Raw genomic sequence first — 13,902 nt, 5'->3', positions numbered from 1 at the left:
GAACTTGAGAATTCTGTGCTTTGAAGCCAGTGCTCATGATAGCAGTGGCCCATTCCCCCAAAGGATGGGGCTGTGGAGATCTCCTTCCGAGGGCCTCAGGCTGCCCAGGCCTCACCAGAGGAGGGGCTCCTCTGGGACCACTGCCTTTCCTGCTGGAAAGTCCCGGAGAGCCTTTCAACAACTGAAATCAACAGACAGGAAAACTAAGACCCGGGGAGGCAAAATGACAATATTCAAGAAAGAGGCAGAGCTAGGACTAGGATCCAGGTCCCTGATTCCCAGCCTGGAGCTCTTTTCCTTACACAAGTGGCTTTATAAAAACTAAATCCAGTTACAATAGCCAGGACATGGAAGCAACCTAAGTGTCCATCAACTGATGAATGGATAAAGAAGATGTGGTACATATATACAATGGAATATTACTCAGCCATAAAAAGAAACGAAATTGAGTTATTTGTAGGGAGGTGGATGGACCTAGAGTCTGTCATACAGCCTGAAGTAAGTCAGAAAGAGAAAAATACCATATGCTAACACATATATATGAAATCTAAAAAAAAAAAAATGGTTCTCACGAACCTAGGGGCAGGACAGCAATAAAGACGCAGACGTAGAGAATGGACTTGAGGACACGGAGAGGGGGAAGGGTAAGCTGGGATGAAGTGAGAGAGTGGCACGGACATATATACACTACCAAATGTAAAATAGATAGCTAGTGCAAAGAAGCCACATAGCACAAGGAGATCAGCTCAGTGCTTTGTGACCACCTAGAGGGGTGGGATAGGGAGGGTGGGAGGGAGACACAGAGGGAGGGGATATGGGGATATATGTATATGTATAGCTGATTCACTTTGTTATAAAGCAGAAACTAACACACCATTGTAAATTATACTCCAATAAAGATGTTAAGATTAAAAAACAACAAAATCCGGAATTCCCTGGAGATCCAGTGGTTAGGACTCCACACCTTCACTGCTGAGGGCATGGGTTCAATCCCTGGTCAGGGAACTAAGATCCTGCAAGCCTCGCAGCCACAAAAAAAAAAAAAAAAGATTAAAAACTAAAATCTGCCCTCACACTCTCACACTCATATATGCACAGAAAATTTCTGAAAAGATGCAGGAGAAAGTTAACAGTGGTAACCTCTGGGGAGTACGACAGTGGAGGTAGTCAGAGAAGTGAGGAGGAAAACTTTTACTTTTTACCTTAATACCCCTCTCTACTGTTGAACATGTTTTATTTATTCATATTATAAAAATAAACCTGCCACAGAAAGGAGATTCTGGCCCCAGCCCACTCCCAACACACACACAAAAACAAAGAGAAGACATAAGTCAACGTGTCTAGGTACAACTATAAATTTGCAAGACTGCCTTTTTGCATGGTTTACGGCACTGGTCTCATTAATTCACAGTCACAGTGCGGTTGATGACTCGATGAATCTTCCTAGGGAAAGCTTAATTCAATTAGGGCTCTCGGCAGTTCCCTGACGAAGCTCTGGTATCTTGCTTTTACTTATACAAATTGAGGGTAAACCAAACAGATGCAGACTTTCCCAGAGAGACCCCAGCCAGCCCAGAGAGGATGCCCTAGAAGACCCTCCATTAGAGCCAGGCCGAGGGAGGCAGAGGGGGAGGAAGGCGGCTGTGGCAGCAGCACTTACACAGGTGCTGGCTGACGCCGAGAGCATCACTCTGTGTCAAGCTGGTTTCTTGTCTTCCTCAAAGGCTTCACGTGGACACTATCTCTACACGGAAGTCAGTCATGCACTTATTTGTCCCCCAAGTATTTAGGAGCCCTCCCCCTGTGCCAGGCACAGAGAAGAAAGCAAACAAAGGCTCTGCACTCAAGGGGCTTCCATTCTTGTAGGAGTCCTGTCCTAAGAACAGCTCTCCCTGTCCTGCCTGCTTGCCTAATTCCTCTCCATCTTCAAGACTGGCTCAAATTCCACCTCTTCCGAGAAGCCTTCCCTAACCACCTGTGCCCTCGGGGACTGCTTGTTCCCTCTGAACTCTGCCTCTGCCAGGAGTCTGCCGAGACCTCAGCACAGATGGACCATTTTCTCCAAACAGACTGGAAGCTCCTGGTGAGCCAGGCCTGGGTCCCACTCTCCTTGGTTCCCCGATGTGCCACAAGCTCAGAGCCCGCTGGCTGGTTTCAGCTGACCTGCCTCTACGACCTCACCTCGGACAGATGAATTGATTAGCTGCTCTCAGTCCTGGCTGGCCAGCCCAAAGCCAGAGCCTCTGTGAGTCTGCCTGGCACACAGCACGTGCTACGTAAGTGTTAGCTACTTATTATTTTGGTGAGCTCATAGATTCTGTCTGACACACCTGTGATGTCACCTCTCCGCTTTTCAGTGGCCTGGTCTCAGATAGGCCCAGCGCTGTGGAAGGGCCAGTCTGGGCTTAGGGGTAAGTGTCCCCCAAGGGACCGGGAAGGGGACTTGGGAAGGAATAGGAATTCTCATCCTGAATCTCACTCAGAGCTGCTTAAGGCTATATGTTTTCAGGAAAGGACTTGCCTGGGTAATTTGGGGAAACTCCAGGTTCTCAGCAAGTCAGTATCAGAACTCAGGGGTCATGTATGACCTAACAGACCCCAAAACTGGCCCCGCATGTTGAAAGAGCTTTCAGGGGAAGGAAATGAAGTCAGCACGATTCCAGGGAAGGGGGGCAGCCCACTGATCCCGGCCCAACTCAAAACTTAGTTCAGTTAAAATTAGATTAGCCTGTAAGATTAAAAATACCCACATAGGGCTTCCCTGGTGGCGCAGTGGTTGACAGTCCGCCTGCCGATGCAGGGGACACGGGTTCGTGCCCCGGTCCGGGAAGATCCCACATGCCGCAGAGCGGCTGGGCCCGTGAGCCATGGCCGCTGAGCCTGCGCGTCCGGAGCCTGTGCTCCGCAACGGGAGAGGCCACGACAGTGAGAGGCCTGTGTACTGAAAAAAAAAAAAAAAAAAAAATACCCACATATAATCACGGCCTGCCTTAAGTATCAGTTGATGTTTGTTGGCATCTAAAGAGATGGTTGGGCCCAGCGCAGTGTGTGCAGACAATCTTGGGGAGACGTGTCTGACTCAGACGTTTACAGGGGGAGCGAGTGCTGCAGCAGGAGGTCCACACAGGCATTGCATGACTCAGGAATAACCCAGGTCCTGGGTTTGCTTAGTGAGCCTTCTCTCCCCACCACGGAAGGAAAGGGGGGGCAGGTGGGGGAGGGTGACAGGAGGAGGGAGGGAGGGAGGGAGGCAGGCCCGCCAGCTGTGGACAGGCTGGCATTCCCGAAGGGAGCCCAGGGCTACTGAGCTCCAATGCCCTGTCCCTCCTGTGTTTCTGAATGCCACCACCTCTGAGAAGGGCTATTTGCTTCACAGTAAGACTTGGAGTGGGGGGGGGGTCACTGGTTTCCCCCCCAACCCAAGAAATGATCCACAGAGAGCAGCCAAGACTTGAAATGCCTTTAATCCTTCCCTGTTCAAAATGATCATGGGAAAAATAAAACTTTTGAACCGAAAGGGAATCAGGGCATGATGATGAAAAGAACAAGATCTCCAAAGTCAGACAGATCTGGGCTGCAACCCCACTGTTTTCTAGCTGTGCGAGTACCTGACACAGCCTCTGAAACAGGAGCTGAATAAGTGACAGCTAATATAGTTAACAAATATTTAACATAAATATTACAAATTAGGAAACGAGGGCTCAGAGAAGTAGTGCCTTGCCTAAGGTCACACAGCTAGGCAGCAAAAACCTAGCCCCATACCATATCTCAGGGTCTCTTGACCCCTTCCCTCTCCTGCCCCATTCAGCATGTGTTCTGTTGTAATTCACTTCTCTGCCTCTCCTTTCTCCTCCCAGAGGGCCTACAACACATCAAGGGAAAGGAAAAGTTTCCATTTCAAAAGTCTGCTGCTCCACAGACTGTGAGAATGACAGGTCCCAAGGCTGAGTCAGCCTTCACACTCTCACACACTTTCTTCATATAAATACAGGCATGCTTGAGGGGTTAAGAACTTGGAGTTAAGCTGGCCTGGGCTCCAGACCGACCCAAACCACCACGCTCCTTTAGCCCCTCACTCCTCCGAGAGGAAACAGTGTCTCTCCTGTCAACCACTCAAGTTACCAACGTGGATGTGCCTGGTCATTTACTCTAATTAAAGACCCTTGGAACCTCTGGTCGCCCTTGATCTTCACAACGACCTGGCCAGGCAGGAAAGAGGACACGGCCTTGGGTTAGAAATCCAGGGATTGTGTCCTTTGCCACTTACTTGCTAAGTGACCTCAGGCAGGTCACAACCCGGGGCTCGGTTTCCTTAGATGTAAAATGGTTACATCAATACCACCTGCTATTCTAACCCACAGGACCATTGAGAAGATCGGAATTAAATACTGTACACGCAAGTGCTTTGGAAACAAGTTACAATACTAATGAGAATTACTACTAAACTCCACTTGCCTTACAGGGCTAAAGAGAGTTGTGCCATCTGCTTCCAGCACAGAGGCTGCCTCTCAGGGGATCCTGCTGGGCCCCAAGGGTAACCAAAAGCAGCCCAGTACCCTTCCAGCCCAGAAGCAGGAGATGGTAATCACAAGGTTAGCCATCCCCTGCTGGGCAAAGGAAACTACACTTTAAGTGGCATTCCTCTGCCCAAGCAGGGAAGAAACAAGCTCAGTCAGACCACTGAGAGAGCAAAGAGACGGCAGGCAGGGTCACTAGCAGAGGATAAGGGATAGGCCCAGCCTGGCTGCGGGATTCAGGTACACATATGTGGACTCACAGGGACAGAGGATGGGCCCAAAGCCGGCACAGAACCCCTACAGCTTTCTCAGGGCAGGGAGAGGGCTTCCACCATCAACAAGTGTCAGCCCCCAGAGGGAGTCCTAAAATCCCGGAAGGCAGGTGCAGTGAGCTGGGCTCCCACCCCGTGCAGGGGCCCGGGCATCTGCTGAGGAGGACGTGAGGGGCAGGAGATGCAGCTGCGCCCTGAAAGGAGACTGTGCCAAGGCGCAAACAGAAGATAAATGGCAAGGCAGCATCACAGCAGATAACCCCTTTGCGCTGTTTCCTCATCCGTGAGACAGAGAGCCTTTATCTCATAGGATGATAGTAGGAATTAAATGAGATTACTTTTATAAAGTGCCTGACACCACTCTGTAGATACTCAATAAATGGTAATTCTTACTAAAACACACAACCCCCCCCCCCAACAGAAGAGATGTCACAGGGCAGGCTAGGCCTAATGCCAAAGTTGTGGATAAACAATAAGGGATATGGTTTTAGGGGAGAAATGAAAGCAACGGCTGTGGGCTGGAGTGGGCTGGGAAGACCGCCCAAAGTGGAGGAATCTGAACAGGCCCCGAAAGCTGCCACAGCACGTTGGGCTCTGCGCTAGCATCCCCACGTCTGGTCTCTACATCGATCCTGGAAGGCAGAGATGGCATCCTTACCTTCCCGATGAGGCAAGTCAGGTTCAGAGAAACCAGGGGCCTGGTCACACAGGTACCGAGGGGCAGGGGCAGAGCCCAGGCTTTTGTGACAACATCTGTCCTTCCCACCAGAGCTGGAGGGGCTAGGTGGGGCGGGAAGGAGAGGCAGGGTGCACCTCATGGGTGTTCAGGTGAAGGAAGTCCAGGCGATATGACCAACAGAGGCCCTCTAAGTGTCCTGGAGCCTCAGGACACACATGTCCTACCTGAAGCTTCTTCCTAGTCCCCAGATGACCTCCCCTCCCACTATCCTGAAGTCACTCAGCTGTTTTCCCAAAGAGGAAAAGGTCACCTTTTTCTTTTTGGAGAGTTCCATCTGGGCTTCTAGAGACAGTTTCAAGGTGACCTTTAAGTTGTTCCTCTCTCCTTCTGAGAAGGGAGAGAGGGAAGTTCTAGTCTTACACAGGAAACCAGTTGCTGGGACTGATATCCACGCACGTGAAGTGGGCAATAATGATCCCCATCTCCCCTCCTCACGGGCTTGCTCTAAGGAGGAAATGGCAGAACACACCTTGCAAACACCAAAACCAGAAAAAGCTATAAGATGTGAAGGGACAAAGGAAGGTTTTTTGGTCTCTGATGAATACCTGCTTCATAGGCTGCCAGGAGTTCCGGATCCGGGATATGCGTAAACAAACGCACAGGGTGCCAGTGGTGAGCTGGGTTACAGTGAGGTTCTCCCTTGAAACAGGCACTGGACTGGGAGCCAGGTAAACAGGGACAACGCGGAATTCATGCAGGGTCCAAACCACAATGGGAGGCGGAGGTGGGGGAGGGGAATGGGCCTACCTAAGGCTTGGAGTCATTCTCAGAGTTCTCCCAATAGTCTAACCCCAACTCACGAGCCCCTCCTCACCAAGGAAAAGGCAAGAATCCCTGGCTGTCAGAGAGAGAAAAAAGGCCCAGAGACGGGAAGTGACTTGCCTAATGTGACCCACTGAGTCACTTCGAAAAGAATCCATTAGCATCTACTCTAGAACTTCAGCTCTAACCCCACCCTTCCCACACGCATCTCCGACAGTATCTACCTGAGGCTCTGCTCAACAATTAGGACAGGAGTGAGAACTGCGCACAGCACCTTCTATTTTTAAAGGAGGGGTAACTTGCAAGGGAAGCAGCTGCCCCAGATGACAGAATGAGGCCTCCAACATGGCTCCTACCCATGCTGGGGTCTGAGAGAATAGATAAGACCCCAAAATGAACTCCTAGGCTCCTCGGTAACTGATAGTACAGAGGGAGCATGGCCTCGACACACACCCCATCCCCCAAGTCGGTTGGTGCCATGTCCCCTCCCCACAGGACCTGCTCTGGAGGCAGCTTAAGGGAAGGAAGAACAAAGTCAGTAGGACTGACTTTCAGTCCTTCCTGAAACCTCAGGGAGGGACTGCTGGTGGCAGCCTAGGTTGAGAGATTTGTAATCCTCCAGCCTCAGAGGAAGACTGCAGGAGGGGCTGAGGCAGGGATGCATTTACCTTAGGTGGTTAAAATACCAACAGGAGCAGCTGCAACTCACTGAGTGCTTCCTATAGGTACAAAGCCAGCTTTACGTGCGTTGATTTATGTCATCATCACGCCAGCAGCATTATAGCTAGATACTATTGTTTCCCCCTTTTTATATTTGAGGAAACTGAGGCTCAGAGAGGGTGTGTGGCAGAGTGGTGCCAACCTCAATCCAACACTGCAAAGGGGAAGCTCCCCGGTGGCCTAGTGGTTAGGATTCGGGGTTTTCAACTGCCGCAGCCCAGGTTCAATCCCTGGTTGGGGAACTGAGGTCCCGCAGGCAGCGTAGCCAAAACAAAAAAACAAAACAAAACAAAAACACTGCAAGGTAAAGGGAAAAATGGGCTTTCACTTTTTGCCACCTGAACTGGGACCCTTAAGATCTTTTGGCCATCTTTCTCCCTACCCTCTTCCCAGGATGGCCAGATGCTAGGGCACTCCTGTTTTCAGAGGCAGAAAATTGCCCTATCAAGCCAGAGACACAGTCTCTAGGAACTACAAATGCCCTCGGAGATCATATCCAGCCTCCTCACTTTACGATGAGAAAACTGTGGCCCAAGGGTGAGTGACTTGCCAGGGTTACCCAAGTCAGTGGAATGGCAGAAATGTCAGACCTGCAAGAGGCCACAAAGATCAACTGACAAGTGGAGAGGCATGACTGGCCCAAGGTCACAGAGGGAGGTGGTATAAGAGGCCAAGTTTCCTAACTTCTAGACTGATACCCTTGTCATGGTACCACCTCTGCCAGCTGCCCAGGGTCCCGGGCACAGTTCTGGCGGGGACGAAGCAGGCCAAGCCTGACCCCATCAGGATTAGAGGTAATCAGGCCTGCAGAGACAAACTCCTGACTCTCCAGAGCAGGGTCTTCGTGGTCATGCTGTCGACCCACCAGAAGGCACTGAGACCCACAGTGTGTGCACTAGCCTCGAACGCCCTAACACAACGCCAGGTGAGGGGGTTGGAGAGAGGAGGGCAATGTATAAATAGTGCTTATGAGGCCTCTTCCTGGTCTCACACAGGCAAATGACACATCAGTCACTTCAGCTTCTTACCAACAAATTAAGACACAGGGTTTCACGATTCAATTGAGACGCTTGCCAGTTTCACAGGTGGGCGAGACCTGCAGAAAAAGGCCCCAGCTTGTTCAAGGTCATGTATTTGTCAGAATCAGTACACATGGCTCCCCTTGCCCAGGCCTCGATTTTTTTTCCGGGAAGCTGGCTGCCATCAGGGGATAGGTGCTGGTGGCCCAGCTCCATGTGCAGGCCTGCTACTGTCACAGCACCAAAGCCCCGTATCAGGAAGCCAGCTCCTGGATCAAAACAGAAGCACGAGTGCCCTCCTGCAGCATGTCCCAGAGCCTGCCTCATACCAGCCTGGCATCGCCACTGAGCTCCTGCATGTCCTTGGGAAAGCTGCAAGGCTTCCTGCCAAGAGTCACAAACTCTCCAAACCCAAACCAGCAGAGTTCCAGGCCCCCGTGCCTTCCACAGCTAGCTGGGGGCTAGAAAAGCAAAGGCAGCTTTCAAACCCCCCCACCCCCTGCCCCCCGGACACCACTTCAAGGGGCTTCTAGGCTATGCAGGCTCTGGTGAGCTCCATCAATCAGCCAGCAGAACAGAGTGCTCGGGCCTAGCAGGGTGATAATCCTCTGGAAGGGAGCAACTTTTCTGCCTCCTTCTCCCAAAAAGAACGTTTCAAAGTCTCTTCAGCTCAGAACATGCTGAGCTCCTCCACCTGTCCCTCTCCCTCTTGGATGAGCAGCAGGCAGGCCAACATGACAGCACCTTGAGACACAGCTGGGTGCAACCTGGAGATGAGCTGGGGCCAGACCAAGGCTGACCCTCCTCCACTCTCCCTCCACCCCCAAACCAGACTTCAGGAATTCCCAAGGCCCCCGTCCCATAAACTGTATAAGGAATGGCATTCCCAGGCAGGAAACTGACTCAGGGGCTCCTGAGCAGCCTGGGCAGGCAAAGCTGACAGATAACACTCTGGGGATGAAGGAAGGTGAGGATATGGGGATGCCTCATCTTCCCCCACACCTGTAAGTCTCCAGCACACAGGTCCCCCACTACACTCAAACTCCTTAGACAAACCAAGTAAAAACAGCCTCCATCCTGGAACACCCTCCCATGAAGCATGTAATTACGCTGGTCGCTGTGGACAGAGCGGACTGTGCCACTTGCTGAAGACACTCCTGTCTCACACAGCTGGGTGCCTGGCTCCCCTCGGGGTCTGTCCCAGCCAGAGGAGACTTGCCAGGCCTGGAAGCCTCGCTGAAGGTACCTAGTACCTGAAGCATCCCATCCTCTGGTCCTGCTCTCTCCCACGAACAACGCTGGCTCCAATCTTAGGAGGCCTCAGACCACAGAGGCCACGGAGCTCCAGTTTGAGAAGGACCACGATGATGGGATAGAGCCTGCCTACTTTACAGCAGTAGTCCAGACCTTTATTCCTAGGCAGCCTCAAGTGGTAAGGATGGTTCAAGAAGCTCATTAGTTTGGTGGCGGCGGAAGCGTCGGGGGCGAACTGCACTTACCTATCTTCATAAGGCAGGCCAGCAGGATCCAGAGGGAGATTTCGAAGGGTGTGCGCACGTGTGTGTAGTCGATGCCCAGGACTGGAAAGACCTTTCGAGATTTCAGGCTGTGTTCAGTGAAGGAATGGTTAACAGGGCGGCTCTCGGGGGCGAGCTCCGGCGGGGCGGTGGTGACCTCCCCAATGGAGCGTTCCCGTGGCGGCTCTGAGCCTCTGATGGTGCTGGCAGTAGGGCTGGGCTGGAGACCATGGCTTCTAAGAACGGGTAGCAGCCCCACCAAGGCTACTGCCACAAGCAGCGAAGGGAAGATTCGAGGCGGAGAGAGGCCACAGACACCAGACCAGAGAAGCATCCTGCTGCCACCCTCGACCCTTAGCAGAGTGAGAGTAAGACCTGGGACATAGGTGGCAGGGGGTCAGCAGTGGGGAAGAGAGACTGGGGGAGTCTCTAAGCAAAGTTCATGTTTTAGAGATGTGTTTTTGTGGAAGCAGTCCTCTGGAAGTGGAGGAAGGCTGGGTTCACGATCTAGAACTCCAAACTGGGGAAGAGGGACAAGGACTCAGGACCGTAAGAGAAGACCAAAAGGTCTGGAACTCCAGGCCTGGGAAAGGGGGTGGGGGAGGGGAGAGACTGCACCCTAGGGACAGAGGAAAGGACAGGATGGGTTGGATCCCAGGCAAGGAAAAGGAAAAGGGAGGGTGGGGACCCTCGGCTGCGGAAAGTGACTGATGAGCTGGGACTCGGCTAAGGTAAGGGGCAGGGAGCCTGAGCTAAAGGAAGGGGATCGAAGGGGGTGAGACCCAGTCCAGGAGAAGAAGAGAGGGGGCTGAGAGCCCAGGCTGCAAGGAAGTGAAGCCAGAAAGCGGCAGGGAGTTTCCCCACCCAAAGAAGGACCGGGTGCAGGCGCGCCGGGCTGAGATTCCGGGGAAATGGAGGGAGGCGGAAGGCGGAGGCAGGCGGCCTGGCGAGAGGGCGCCTTTGCGCGCGCTGAGGGCGGCTCGCGGTGGGCCAGCAGCGAAACGCCCCTCCTTGCGGCCCCGGCGCGGTGCTGCGCTGCGCCCTGGCCCAGCTTCTGGTCCTCCGCGTCCAGCTCCACTTCCAGTTGCAGCCCCGGCCCCAGCCCCGGCGGCGGCGGACTGCTGCCTCTCCGAGCCCGGCGCTGCCACTTATAGGCACCAGCGAGCAGCCGGTGCAGCGGGCTAGAAGGACCTGTCAGCGCCCGCTCAACGCAGCGACCCCTGTCTCCGAGGAAAGGAAGTATCGCGTCGAAAGAGGAGGGAGAGTCAGGGATGGCAAAAAAAAAAGTCTGGAATCTACAGAGATTCTGACTAACATGAGTGAAATGCTCTACTATTTACAAAGAGCCTTCATATCCACATCCACATCCACATCCACAGTCTCTTGGAGACTCCCCAATAATCTTGTGAAGGATGTATTATTATCTTATACATTTAGTTACCATGTGATCTTGAGCAAATTACTTAACCTCTCTGTTGCACAGTTTTCTCATCTGAAAAAGTGGGGATAATGGGAGTACCTATATCTGCTGATCTGCTGTAGTATAGTATATGTGATGACTAAATGAGATAATCTATGTAAAGTGTTTAGAATGGAGCCCAGCCTATAGAACAATTATTATGGTTCCACTTTTGCAGATGAGGAAACAGGTAAAGAGAGTTCCTTAACTAGTATGTAAATAGTTATATCGGTTTGCTAGGGTTACTGTAACAAAGTACCACAAACTGGGTGGCTTAAAGAACAGAAATTTACTGTCTCATATCCTGGAGGCTAGAAGTCTGAAGTCAAGGTGTCAGCAGAGTTGGTTCCTTCTGAGGGCTGTGAGGAAGAATCTGTTCCATGCGTCTCTCCTAGCTTCTGGTGGTTTACCAACAATCTTTGGTGTTCCTTGATAACTCCAGTCTTCACGTGGTGATCTCCCTGTGTCTCTGTCTCTGGGTCCAGATTTCCCCTTTTTATAAGGTTTCCAGTCACACTGGATTAGGGGCCCACCCCAATGACCTCATCTTAACTTGATCATTTTCAATAACCCTATTTCCAAATAAGTCCACATTCACAGGTGCTGGGGGTTAGAACTTCAACATCTTTGTGGAGGACACAATTCAACCCACAGCAGCAGTGGAACTGAGATTTGAACATATAGTGTTGGTTGAAATTTGTAAGATTTGAGAGATCCTGACCATACACTGGAATCCTTGGAAAGCTTTTAAACACTACCATTGCCTGAGACCTTCAGAGGTTTGTATCCACTTCCTCCAGGGTAGTGCCCAAGCAAGATGGATAGTTTTTCAAAAGTTTCCCCAGGTGATTCTCAACTAGGGTTGAGAGTTATTGAGATTACTGAAATGCCACCCTTGTTTTGCAGAAGAGTGAATCAAGGCAGAGGAAGTCCAAGTGACTAGCTTGAGATCATAAATGATGTCAAAGGGCTTAGTTCAATTTAGCAACTATTTATGGGCCTCTTGACAAGGCTTTGTGATGGGCTTTGGCAACACAGACATAGACATGGGGAGGAAGGAGGTGGCAGTGGTTAGGAGGGGGCACAAAGTGGACACAACAAGGGCTTCTAGGGTGCTGATAATGTTCTCTTTCTTTACTGGGTGGTGGTTGCAAAGGTTACACAGATGTAGTTGTTCTGTGATAACTCATTGAGCACTCATGATCTGTGTACTTTTCATGAGATATGCTCTCCCTTCACATAAAAGTATATTCAAACGCTACGAGAGTGATGTGATTGTGACTGAAGGTGCCGACATTAAACTGAATTCTCTGTACTTCACATTCTCCTGGCACAGGTCCAGCCATTTGGGAGATGACAGAAGAGCCTAGAAAAGCCTTCAGAGAAATCCAAGGGCCTTGTGTCACCTGGAGCAGATGAAAGGAGAACATCAGCTATAATGGAAATAACCAAAGAGAGGAAAAGCATTTAGGACAAGGATCAGAACAACGACAATATGCCTCACATTGTTCGGTCCTTTATAGTTTACAACCAAGTGCCCCAGGTTTATCAATGATCCAAGTCCTGGTGCTCAATAAATAGTAGCTATTATTCTCATTTCCATTTCACAGATGAAAAAACTGAGGACTCAGAGACATAAAGCCATTTGGCCAAGATCACACAGCTATTAGGTAACAGATCCAGGACTTAAGTCAGTTTTCTAACATCTTAATCCAGAGCTCTTTCAAAACACCACAGGTTCAGTGTAGAAAAAAGGAGGCAAAGGTGGGGCTAGTGGAGGGAATTTATGCAGGTGACATGGGCCAGAACCCTGAGACCTACAGTCCTTTCCAGTCTTCTTTTTTTTTTTTTTTTTTTTGCCATGCCGCGTGGCTTGTGGGATCTCAGTTCCCAGGGATTGAACCCAGGCCACGGCAGTGAAAGTGTCAAATCCTAACCACTAGACCATCATGGAACTCCCAGTCCTTTCCAGTCTTGAGGTCAACATTCACCCATGCACTCTGATCCTCCTCACTCTCTGACTCTCCCTCATTCTGGTCAGTCAGTCCTTGGGTGCCAGCCTTGGAGGTAGCAGATCCCATGAGAACCAGGACATAGCAGCCCTAAGATCCTCCACAGCCTGGAGAAGGTTGTATCAACATGACAGTGCGAGGAAAGAGCCCTTGGGACAAACCACCTGGGACAGCCCGTGGCCAAGGCCCGGCCTAGACCAGGCAGTATAGCATAAGAATTAAGACTAAGAATCTAGCCAGATTGTCTAGGTTCAGATCCCCACACCACCACTCACTAGTTAGAAGACCTTGGGTAAATCAGTCAACCTCCCTGATTCACTGTTACTTCCCCCATCACATGGAAACAGTAATGCCAATCTCATGGGGCTGTTCTAAGGGTCTTAGCCAATGTACATATAGAACTCAGGGCAGCAGCCAGCAAGTACCACATATATTTACCATCCTTATCTTTATTTACATGTACTGAGGGCCTCAAATGTAGACTTTCTGTGTTAGGGCCACATGAAGTTATACATTCAGACACAGAAACACAGGCTAGAAAGAAGTCCCTCACATCTGTGAAAATGGTCCCATCATCAGACTACTCCCTCTGTGGTATGCTATGAATTTAATAATTTTATATAAATTATACTGCTGTGTATTCTGCATGTTTTTTAAATTTTATTATTTATTTTATTTTATTTATTTTTGGCTGCTTTGGGTCTTCATTGCTGCGTGAGGGCTTTCTCTAGTTGCAGTGAGCAGGGACTACTCTTCTTTGCGGTGTGCGGGCTTCTCACTGCGGTGGCTTCACTTGTTGCGGAGCACGGGCTCTAGGCGTGCGGGCTTCAGTAGTTGTGGCACACGGGCTCAGTAGTTGTGGCTCATGGGCTTAGTTGCTCCGCG

General features: G+C 50.8%; 1 protein-coding gene and 1 long non-coding RNA gene across 3 annotated transcripts in view; one reads left to right on the top strand and one right to left on the bottom strand.

Moving 5' to 3' along the window:
- The window catches only part of SLC9A1 (solute carrier family 9 member A1), a 49,442-nt gene extending 38,753 nt beyond the window's left edge, over positions 1 to 10,689 (bottom strand). For both annotated transcript variants that reach the window (XM_004266620.4, XM_033422481.2), the window contains exon 1: positions 9,529 to 10,689. In XM_004266620.4, the coding sequence (XP_004266668.1) occupies positions 9,529 to 9,880 (352 nt within the window). In that variant the 5' untranslated portion in view covers positions 9,881 to 10,689. The remainder of the gene's footprint in view (positions 1 to 9,528) is intronic.
- Positions 2,140 to 12,601, top strand: LOC125964020 (uncharacterized). The gene is made up of 2 exons (XR_007476514.1): positions 2,140 to 2,276; positions 12,342 to 12,601. It is a non-coding gene; the product is annotated as an uncharacterized LOC125964020 (long non-coding RNA).
- Positions 12,602 to 13,902: the final 1,301 nt, after the last annotated feature.

Source organism: Orcinus orca, chromosome 1 (genome assembly GCF_937001465.1).
Source record: "Orcinus orca chromosome 1, mOrcOrc1.1, whole genome shotgun sequence".
Lineage (NCBI taxonomy): Eukaryota > Metazoa > Chordata > Mammalia > Artiodactyla > Delphinidae > Orcinus > Orcinus orca.
This window is presented reverse-complemented; position numbering and strand designations above follow the sequence as displayed.